This window comes from Anopheles bellator, chromosome X, assembly GCF_943735745.2.
Source record: "Anopheles bellator chromosome X, idAnoBellAS_SP24_06.2, whole genome shotgun sequence".
NCBI lineage: Eukaryota > Metazoa > Arthropoda > Insecta > Diptera > Culicidae > Anopheles > Anopheles bellator.
Window position 1 is genome coordinate 4,088,353 of NC_071287.1, and position 11,625 is coordinate 4,099,977.

The following is an 11,625-nucleotide window of genomic DNA, read 5'->3' on the forward strand; positions in this document are numbered from 1 at the left end:
CACTTGGCTGCGTGACAGATGTTGGTTTTCGCGGAAAGTGTGATTAAACTATCCCCGCGCCGAACCCCCGCGCCGATCGAAGGCTACTTTCTACGCTCTACGTTCGAGTTGTTTGGGAACGCGGTTTGATGTTTGACACCATCTGGATCGATCGCCCGTTGTGTTTACGCTCGCTGCATCCGTGTGTGCGTGCCATCGGTTGACTGTATGGCGGTTGGCTGCCTACCGATCGAACGGGAATCAAGATGGAGCCCGATCAGACTGAAGCCACGGCTTCAGCAGGTACCATTTATCGACGCAGCGATCCCACGCAGTCACTACTACAACGAAAGGGGGCCCCTGATAAGCCGATGCACGTCTACGCTGCCGTCGCTAGGCACGCGGTCGGTGTTTTGAAACAGTTTTGACGCGCTCGCTGCTGCTGCTGTCACCGTCGTCAGTACGGGCACTCGAGCTCGAGACACGACCACAGCGACGACAGCGACGATGACGACAACGGTCTAGCCGTCGTCGTCGTGAAGGTAGTGCTAGAAGAACCGCTTCTGCCGCTGCCGCATAGTGCCCAACCTTGACACTGATGCAACACCCGGGCGGAGGGGTCTGCGCGCGGCATGACCCTATTCTGCCGATAGTCCCGGCAGGCCGAGCATAGGCAGATGAGCCCATCTGCCCGTCTGACAGCCGGCCCGGCCAGCAATCAAACGCACCACTTTCGCGGTCACACAAAGCGCCCTCGCCTCGCTAGTAAGTAATATTTTTACCATCCCAATACACTGTGTGTGTCTAATTTTAGTTCGAGAGAGAGAGAAAGAGAGAAACTCGGATTCGGACTCGGAGGTCGGACTCGGACGTCTCTCGCCGATCCGGACTTGCGGGCGTTCAAACGGAGGAACGCTGGCATCCCCCGTTGAAGAGATGAGCGCCCGTTGACTAAGGTCTGGGATGATTGAAACGGTTCGCGCCACCTCCAGTGTGCCGAAACGCTAGTCCGCACTGCTGACGCGCACAGGTCGGTGGTCGGTAACAGGTAGTTGCAGCAGTTGCCCGATCGGATGAGTTGCCTGAGCCCTGTCGAATCAGGGCGCGCCAAGGATCGAACGCCCTACGGTGCTGGTGGTGGTGGTGGAGGCAATCGGTGATCGGCGAGCATCAATCAGCAGGGCGAGCATCGGCACCATCTCTCTTTCTCTTTTTCCCGCTTCCCTACACCCCGTAACCCTCTCTTTCACTGTTGTGAAACACTCGCCAGATGGAGTGCGCGCGCTCGCGACACTCTAGTAAGAGTAAGAGTGTTTCGCAGTAAGGGTCCCTATATATTGCAGAATTCAAACTCGAACACGAAGTGCACTCGAACGGTCATTTGAGTTCACTGTGCTATCGCGGCACCTGTTCGAGTTTCCCGATCATCGAACGGATGGTCGTATTCAACAATCTGGCTTCCGACAACATTTTTGCAACGGAAAGAGCCGTTCTGTTACGATAGGATAATTTCATAGATAGTTTATATTTTGGTGATGAAAAATTCAATTTGACAAATTTACATAGCAACATTTTGCGATGAATCTATGTATTTTAAGTTCCTTCACAGTTACTATCGTTATCGGAAACGTAGTAACCATCAGAAACGCGGAAATTGTCTAACAATTTCAGAAATATAATAGCAAGAATCCCACGCATATCCGAACTGCTCTTTGTTTATCAATGCAATGTTTACAAAAATCCACCAAAATGACAGCTCGTACTCAACGAGCTTGACAAGCATTCAGATTTAAACTTTTTAGCACATTTTAGCACATTTAGCACTCGAAGCTTCTCTAATTGAAAAACCGTGATCCCGGCAATCGAGTTCGCCAAACGAGTACGAGAACTTCACTCGATTCGACTTGTTTGAGTTTGATAATAGGGTGGTAAGTGTCACTGCAGTATCACTCTCTCTCTCTCTCTCGCTCTCTCTCTCTCTCTCTCTCTCTCGCTCTCGCTCGTCCACGATCGTCAAACAAGAGTTGGCCGATCGCCCAATAATCTGCGGACCAGGACCAGCGCACAGCATTGTGTTCTGCGCCCCGTGTGCCGTGATAAGTCTAAGATTAGAGAGGGTGTCGCCGCCGCCGCCGCGCCCACTTCCTCCTGCGCCTGTAGCGCCCCCGCCAGCGCACGAGCACGCTCGCTTAGCTCCCCTTCGAGAGTCGCCCACGTCAGCTGTTGTTGCTGTTCGCGCGGATCGCGTTTCGGTTCTGCAGTGTGTTTGTAGAGGTTGCCCGTCAAACCGCCGCGGGGATCGAACGACACCGACCGTGGCCACTATGGGCAGTGTTGTTAGCGTAGCCGTACGTAGCGCTCCTTTGCCCCTTTCGGTTTCGAGTTCGCCGTCAAGTCTTGTCGCACGCGCGTCGTTCTGCCGCGCACGCCGTTCTTCGCCGACGTTCTTCTACTGCAAGTGTGCGTGGCCAAAGATCGAACCCCGGGCCCCGGGCCGGGCCGGCCCTGTGAATGCTGTGTGTGCTGTGTGCTCCTGCATCCTGCGACTGCTATCTGCAATCAAATCGCTGCACCCGGACGGTGGGGGGAGCATGACATGATCGTCGCGCTGTGCGGTGCGGACAAAGGCCATCGATCAGGATCGCGCTGGCCGTTTGCTAGTTTGAGGGATCGTAGTTGTGTAAAAGTGTAAGCCTCTGCATCCGAATAACCTAATTACCCGGGCCCGGGTGAGCACCAACACAGGAAGTCCTTGGGAAGTCCAGGTCCTGGTAGCTAGCTAGCTAGGGTCGCCTGTTACTAGCTGTCCTGTAGCTGACTCTGGGGGTGGTCGGGGGTCGGTTCTTCGAGTGTCACTCGTCCGTGTGTCGTCAGAGTGTGGAGCGCGCGCACCGTACGCAAGCCGCGAGCATTTTTAGAACCGCGCCGATATTACATATGTGGTTGCCCACCGTTACATACCGTCTGCACCAAGGCGGTAAGGGTGAGCCAGGCCCGATGATCACAAAGGCGCGAGCGGAACAGACACTGAGCTAGAGTGAGAGACAGACAGACAGAGAGAGATAGAGAGAAAGAGAGAGAAAGAGAGAGAGAGAGAGAGAGAGTGATCGCCGTCGTGGTGATATTTTTCTGTCTTCCACGCCGTCGGTCGGCCGGGCGTGCCAAAGGATAACTCGATCAAGCTTGCACACACAGGCACATGCACGCGCGCACTCCGTTGTTGCCATTTTCACACGCCCCGCCCGCTCGGCGTGTCCGTCGACGGCTCGGGAGGCGCCACTCGCTCGTCTTGTCACTCGCTCTTCACCGGTCACCGTGCGCTTCTTCCGCTCGTAGATCCGCCTGGCTGGCTAGCTGGCTGGCTGGCTGGCTGACCGGCGGGTTGGTCCGTGAGGTCGTGGTCCGATTTTGATATATTTACTCCCAGCTTGTGGTTCTCGTGTGCCGTGGCCCACAACCCGCGCGGATCGCGCTTGAGGACTCCGCGGGCGGACCTGGGCGAGCCGCGAGATCCCCCGCCGAGGGGCAAGCGAAGCAGCACCAGCACCAGCATTGTCATTGGTGGTGTGATTGTTGTTTCACATTTGTCACTTTCCTACGCTACGGGTTCACTAGCGCGAAGGTTGGCCCGCTGTGCTGTACCTATTATTATGTTCGCGAATACCGTTCGCAAAGTCGGGCCGAGCAACGCGTCACGTCACTTGCACGAGAAGCTTGCGCTTGCGTCGTACAGGACACACACCCCGTCGTGGCGCAATCGGGGCCGGGGGCGATTAAAAAGAAAGCGTACCATAAGTTGTACCACCCGAGCCAACCCTTGCACCGACCGTGCGACGGCCTCGACAGCCGTCAGCTCGGCCGGCCGAAGCTTCCTGGATTCGCCCAGCTGGCCAGTCTCGATCAGCTAGGCCCTTCGCATTGACGCAGACTGATCTTTGTCGTTTTCAGTAGCGGCAGCAGCGCACTGCACACAGACTGGTGACAACCCCGTTGGGTGTGGGCCCGTTGTAGTCGTTGTAGTATTCCCCAGGTTCTCCTCCTACCTACTATAGTGTATAGTCTTCAACATTCAAGAAGTCCCGCGCTGGTGAAGCTCGAGCGACCGATCGATCGATCGCGTTGTAGGCGATCCTTGTCCGAGCCCATCTACGGGCACCCCCCACCGCACCCGATCTACCGAGGTGAAGTCCTAGTGAAGAAGCGTCAGTGAAACTGTGTGACAGGTGTGGCCGAGTGTGGCAGAAACCCGAACCCCGAGAATACGGACATAAATCACACGGGGTATTGTGTGCGTGACAAAAAAAGGAAGAAAGAAGTGATCCCTGCGCGAAACCCCGTCGTCCTGACGAGCGTCCCTTTTCGTCCATCAAATTTTGGCAATCAACAACCCACGGCAGAAGCTGCCGCGGCAAACAGGCATGTGGCCCGTCTAGGTCTGCTCGCCCGCCGCCCAACGCAGTGAGACAACGAGCCCGCACCGGCCACTACACCTCGCCCGCCCGTGTGTAGCCGTCGATGGGTAATCCAAATGGCATACATTTCAGCGCAGGGTGTCATCTCGTCAGCGTTAAGGTGAGCGCAGGCTGTCTACCTACCAATTAACCCTACACGCGCATCCAGATCCGCAGGAGTCTGGGATACTAACACATTTTGCCGTGGGCAACGCCTTTCGTTGAACTTGATTTTCAGCTGTCGAGATTTACCGTCGCCAAGTTGTGGGTAACCTGTATAAACCCTTCTATCTGCCATACGGAGCGAGCGAGAGAGAGAAAGAGAAAATGACAAGGAGTGGAGCTTGCAGACGGACCTCCATCTCTGAGGGGCTTTCACAGGGGCCACGCAAGCCACGAGCCAGGTGAACTTCTTGGTCTCGGAAGCAACAGGTATCAGTGTGTGGTTAGAGGTCCATCGTCTGCTCCTGATTTGACTCACCGATTGATCGTCAATCCGCAACGTACCGCAGCAGAAATGGAAACGGACACCTGCTGCTACTGTCAGCCGTCTACCTTACCTGTGCCTTCTTTATCCAATGCCCCGGGCGTGCGTGCCTATCTCTCATTTTCGCGCTCCTATCTCTCTCTCTCTCTCGTTCTTCCTTTATTTTTTTTCTTTTCACTGGTCTATTACTGTTGTTACTGCTGCCACTGGGCATTGCGAAAAGTTTCTTGGTCGCGGCTGGAGGAGCCAGGAATCGGTAGGATGGTGTGGGAGACCTTGGAACAGTTGGGAACTAGTCTGAGGCGGGTCGGTTCGGGTTTTTGGGCGAAATGCGAATCGAGCGGTGGCCCCGGGGGCTCAGGCCGAATGCTTCGTGACCTTATCGATTGGCAGCGGTCGGTTTTGCGTGTCGGTCGGTGGAGGCGAGGCGTGTGTTATGGTGCGCGCGCTTTGTCTAGCGGCCCAAGCCCTCACACAAGGGATCCACATGGTGGGGGGGAGGCCGTTTAACCACCGTCGTGTGTTTACTTCGCTCCGAAACCGTTACATAGTAACGCACCGGGTGCGATAGTGAGTGCACACGAGACGAGACGACTGCAAGGACCCTGTCCGAGAGGCTCCTGTTCGGTGGGCTCGCCTGGCGGCATGAAGTATTGGGTCGATCGTGGTCAAGTGATGTGAGGGCGCTCTTGACACTTCGGTCGGTCGCGTCAGTCAACAAACCGCATCTGGTGCCTGGAGTTCCTGGAAGTGGACAGTGGAAGCGATAGGTGTGCACGGGTGTGGTGATGGACAGTAGGATTGCCCAGAATCCCAGGAGCTCCCCTAGTGTCGAGGTCCGACACTAGACTGGACTCTGGACTCTCTACAGCGGGCGATGGTGGCCCCATCGGGACTACTAATCGAACGGAATCTTGTCTTCGGATCCAGTTCGGCCGTCCCCGGTGGGTCTTGGGCCAATAGTGTGGCCGTCTCCAACGTCCTCTCCGGCGGAACTCCCTCAATCAATCTCTCGACTCTGCGGAAGAATTGCAGAGGATTGCAGCCGGCCCAAGTCCAAGACACGGTTCGGGCGTTTTACTCCCAAATCCCGCCCGTCCTCGTGTGTGTGTGTGCTTCGATCAGCTGACAGGACGGGAAGCTCTCCAGCACCAGCTACTAGCGCGCTCTCTCTCTCTCTCTCTCTTTCTTGCGATTAACTCGTCCTCGTCCAGCGTCACCGTTGCATAATGGACTCTCTGGCTTCGGATGAAGTCGGCAGTTGTGGTGGATTTGGGATGCAGTTTTCCGCGGTCCGAAAATTTACTCCCGCTCCCCCTTCAAACACCCCACCACCCCTCCCCCATCGGGTTCGTTTTTTGCCGCTTTTTTCACTGTCCTTCTCTCAACCCTCTGTCAGCGAAGTTTCTATCGCTCGCTCACCATTCGTTCTCTCTCTCCTTGTGTTGCTTCTGTTCTCTCTCTCTCTCGCTCTCTCTCTCCGTCAGTCCTCGGTGCTACTGACCCACCCTTACCCCCGCACAGACTCTTACCGGGGGCTCGCCCACACTCACAGGACACGGGCAGCTGTGGCCCATTCCGCGCGTGTCTCTATCTGTGTGTGTGTGGGTGTGTGGACCTCATGCTCCACACACACACACACACACGCAAGGGCAAGTCAGGCTCGCCCCCGTGACCGATCCTTGAAGCAAAATGTGTGCGTGTCCCACGTTCGGCGGGTGACCAATAAAAACCGAGAGAAAGAAAGAGAGAGAGAGAGCGGGAGAGGGAGGGAGAGAGTGGGAGGGAGGGAGAGAGAGAGACATCAAGCCTCTTGGTCACACAGTTTGTTGGGTCCCTTTGTTCTTGTTGAAGTGCCACAGCCGCTAGGAGTTCGCAGTCCGCGCTGACCGCCAGTGTGCCGTGTGACCACCGAGAGAGTGTGTGCTACCTTGTGTATGTGTGCGTGTCTGTGTGTGTGTGTGTGCGGAGTGTGTGTGTCTCTGATCAACTCCTCACCTCACCAGCAGTCACTGGGCTGGGCTGCTGGGCTTGGGATCTCCGGCCAGACTAAGTACCGTTCGCGGCAGACACCCAGAGTCCCAAAGTTGGACCCAGAATTGTTGTTGTTGTAAGGACCACAGAGTTGTGTCGTCTCGGACACCGATTTGACAGACAGACAGAGAGATGGGTGCCGCCAGTACCGGGGCCGAGTCGCTGGAGTGCTGCAACTCCACCAGCCAGCCTCCGCCAACAGCCGAGAACCAACAGCTCGGTGCGGGGGCATTAGGGCGTGCTGGGCAACAGCAGCAGCAGGACGGCAATCAGCAGCAGTCAGCAGCGCGGGATCCGATCAAGCCCCCGAGTAGCCTGCCACTCTCCAGATCCCAGACCGATCACACCTCACGCTATCAACGGCAGCAGCAGCAGCAGCAGCAGCTAGACATTGCGAATAACAATAGCCACCAGCAACAGCAACAGCAGCAGGAGCATCAGGAGCATCAGGGCCAGCACCTGTACGTGAACCCGGTGCAGGGCTTCCTGAACTACGAGCTGTACCTGAAGCACACCCTGAGGCCCGACCCGACGGAGCACCCGGAGTATCTGAACCACCTGAACAACAACCACAGCGGCAGCCACCAGCCGCCGGCGGTCGGGAACGGGGCAACGTACACGAGCGGGGTGGTCAGCACGAAGCTGGCGCCACTCGCGACCGCCGGCACGATGTCACTGTACTCGGAGTACACGGTCGACACGCCGCTCACGCTCGACACCAGCAACCTGTCCGGGTCCTGCCAGTGTCTGTTCGTCCGCTACTGCCGGGCCCGTGCCAGCAGGCGTTCCTCCACCACCGCCGGCAAGGGTAAAGGGTGCAAGGGCGATCGGCAGCTGGCCACGGCACCTGGCGCGGCCGGTGCCTCATTGGCACCGGTCAAAGAGCAGGACCCGAAGCCCAAACCGGCGGGTGGTGGCGGGGGAGCTCCTATGGCCGCCAGGAATCGTGGTGGGGGGGCGGGGGGCCGTGGGGGAGCTGGGGCCACCGATACCGATCCGCTGATGCGGCGGCCCCGCCGCAAGAAGGACACCAGCGAGCAGGACCTGGCGACCAAGCAGCAACAGCCGGCGGCGCAGCCACAGCACCAGCGCCACCAGCAGCAACAGTCGACGCAGGGGGGAGGCGGCGCCGACGGTGACGATGACGGTGACCGGCGGCAGGAGCAGCAGTCGCAGCAGCGCCAACAGCAACATAAGTAATTCACTCTCTCTCTCTCTCTCTCTCTCTCTCTCTCCTGACCGGGAAATTCAACGCAAACCAACACGCACACGGGCACACGGGCACACGGTCCAACAGAACGTCGGATGTCTGCACCGATGTCCTGGCATGCACACACACTCACGCACGCACACGCGATAATTTTCATCGTTTTATGTTTTTTTGTTCCGGCCCAACGAGTGCTTAAGCTGCCTATAAGCCTGTCGATAGCGCGCGCAATATTGCACATGCATTGAAATATTCCCTCTGAAATGTTTCAAACCAACCAAGTTCCCGACAACACCATTCACGCAGAATCGCACGCTCCGTGAAATATTTCAACAATATTTGTTTCCGTGAAATATTTCAAGTGAAACATTTCACATTCACTTGATGCACGCACAACCTGCGTTGCGCCGTTCGAGGGCGCACTGCTCACGTAGCTAGGCCTGCCAGGCTGGCAGGCCTGTCAGGAGAGAGGCGCGCCCATGTTGAAATGTTGTTCAATCAGAGTCATGAAATATTTCAAAGGTCCGGTGTGTAGTTACCGGTAGAGGGCACCACTCAGGGCCATCATGGATCCACATCTCGTTTCACCTCCCGTTCCGCCTCCGGTCCTCGGTCCCCGTTGGATCTGGAATTTCAGCCGGTGGGCCGAGAACCTGATGGTCTCCTGTTACGAGAACCTGATGGAGAACCTGTTACTAGTTGGTCCGTTGGACCCCGCTTTTTTGCGCCCAACGGTGGTCGGTAGCTCAACCTACATTGATTACGAGCCTTAGGTACTTACTAACGTCCGTGTAGGTAGCGGTAACCCATCACATCCTTCACCAACCGAAACCCGCTCCAAACCGGAAAAGCCGGAGAACGGTGAAGTTTTTGGTCCGGACGTAGAGGGCTCCGATACCCCGTGGCTGGTCGGTTCACCTAATTGGCGTGCTGGCCGCGGCGATATGGCTACTAGTTATGCATAACCCCCCCATCCCCCTCCCCTTACCTACGGAGGACCCTCACGCGAGGTCGGTCATCGATCGACTGTAAAAAGAAGCGGGGGGGGGGGGGTTTGGAAACTTTTTCCGAGCTCGAGTTCGAGGCGGACCCCACCGGGGCACATAGCCTGCCAGTAGCCTCCCCCCCCATGGGTTCCCGTGCAGCCCTGCCTGCCAGCCTGTCTGTGGGTGAGGATATGTAAGGGACGTGGAGAAGCTTTTTGTTGGCCGCGCGAGTTTCTGGGCCTCAGCCTTAAAAGCATTTTGACCGCAGGGCGATGTTCCACACAAACGTTCCGGTAATCGATCCGTCGCCTACCTGGCGGCCCCAGGTTGGGGTGGTGCACCCCCAGCCCCCCTCCGTGCGGTGGGGTAACGGATACTTATCGTCACCTGACGTGACGTGTGCCATTTCGTTGCGATTCCCTAGAAACCGCCGGGGCCGCCGTTCCGACGCCATTCACCTCCCTGCCCCGACCCCTACCACACCGCACCGCACTCCACCTCCATCTCCATCTAATTTCACCTCCCGAGACACAACGACGCGCCCTCCCCCGGTGACGTCAGCCAGTGGTGTGGGGTACCTTGAACGTTGTGTTTTTTTTGTTTCACCGACTATGAAATTACATTACAACCTCCCCTCCCGCCTTTCCTACCTTTCCATCTGTCTGTGTGTGCGTGCTGTTGTTGGCGTGTTGGCCACACACCAGGGTGTTGGAGCAACGCCCGAGATGTGCCATTGTACAGGGTGGGTGCATTTAAAAATTGGAACTTCATTTGCTTACAAACAGGAAAACATCTAAATATTGTTCAAACCTTAAACTTGAAAGGTTGATTCGTGGAATTTCTTGTGTGAAAAACCATTTTGGTCCAATTTGTCCCACCAGAGTCCCGGCTGACTTGGCTTCTCTTGCACGGCGTGTGGAGGTTTTCTTGCACGACTAATTTTCAAAACTTAAATTAACGGCTTCGTGGCCAGTTACTGTCGGGAGTGGACAAAAATCGACGGAGAGCCTTGACACGTCCAAGCAAACCACAACTGTCAAAACAATGGGCCAATCACTCAAAATGGCCGAACTTGTCACTTTGTAAGTCACCCTGTGAACTTGTCAGTGACAGCAACATAATGCCACAAAAAAGAAGGTTGAATGTTTATAAACTTTCAAAAAGGAGTAATCGGCAGTTTCCAAATTCCAAACACTGGCTACCCCACCCTGTACGTTATCCTGTCCTGTGTAGCGCCGTTGTGCCTTGTTGTCGCCACGGCTTTTGTGTTGTGATTGCGGCAGTGACTATGCGTGTCTAGCGTGTGTGTTGGTGGCAATAATTAATTTTCTTACTATCCCGTACAGGGGGATCCGCTAGAGCGCGACTGCGTATTGCTTGTGTTTTTTTATTTTAATTTTTTTTTCTATGTTTAATACCCGCCCCCTTCTTTTCACACAACACAACTCGACTGCCTGCGCCTGCCACCTGCCTGCCACCTGCCTGCCACCTGCCATCAACATGTGCTCAGGAGCGAAACGAGAGCGGCATGAGAATGGCTCGGCTGTAGGCTCGGCTATAGCGCAACACACACGCATCGCAACAACCAACCTGCCACCCAGCATGACCACCGGAGGCATTCAGGCTTTAATTGTCTGTTTGTATGTGTAAATAAACGAGAAGCAGCACCACTGGGATGCTAATACTCACGCACGCACGAACATGAAACCGCTTCTGTGTGCCTGTTCTGTTGCCTATATTGTCACCTGCTTCGTCGTCGGTTGCCGCTGATCGCACCACAACCACAGCGGTTTTAGTACAACGTTTTTAGTACAACGTTTTTAGTACAACGATTTTAGTACAAAACCGTACTGGACCGAGCTTCGGGTTGGTGCCCGCATTCGCTTTACCCTATCCCCCACCCGCTCCTCACACTTGATCTACAGCCGCTCGACTGCTTCTTGGAGGCTGTAAGTATCGAACAGACGCTATCGCACCAGAGCCAGCACACCCAGTACACCAGCATTACCAGCGGCGGTGCTTGCAAGTCGTCACTAGTCACTAGTTCGAGCCGTAGTCGTAGAAGTAGTAGCCGTAGTAATAGTAGTAGTAGCAATAAGCAATAGTTTTGGACCAGCTCAGCCCATCAGGTGTGCAGGATATGAGCGGGTGCCGCATGTGCCGCCTGGAATCGCCCCGACCTCTGCCTGTGAACCCCCCGCCGGGTGCAATAAAGCTAACCTCGGAACTACGGAACTACTCTAGTACAGCCAGTTGAGAGCCGCTAGTGGGGAGGGTTGGGCCGTCGTCTGTACTAAACATGTTCTAAAACATGTGTCCCATTCAAATAAAACAAACGAACAAACCGCATTCTTACGCATTCCGTGTCGCCGTGTTTTATTATTCTAGCGATGGTTCGGGGAGAAAGGGGAGATGGTTGTTGTTGTTGTTGGCAAACAGGCCGTGTTCCGTAGGTAGGCCCGTAGGCGCCGTAGGCGGGTT

The 11,625-nt window shown here is 55.9% G+C and overlaps 1 protein-coding gene across 1 annotated transcript; it reads left to right on the plus strand.

Moving 5' to 3' along the window:
* The first annotated feature begins 7,083 nt into the window (after positions 1-7,083).
* On the plus strand, positions 7,084-11,249 carry LOC131213313 (dendritic arbor reduction protein 1-like). The gene is made up of 3 exons (XM_058207331.1): positions 7,084-8,098; positions 8,954-9,066; positions 11,070-11,249. Exons 1-3 carry the CDS (start codon positions 7,084-7,086, stop codon positions 11,247-11,249), a joined length of 1,308 nt encoding a protein of 435 aa, XP_058063314.1.
* The last annotated feature ends 376 nt before the right edge of the window (positions 11,250-11,625 follow it).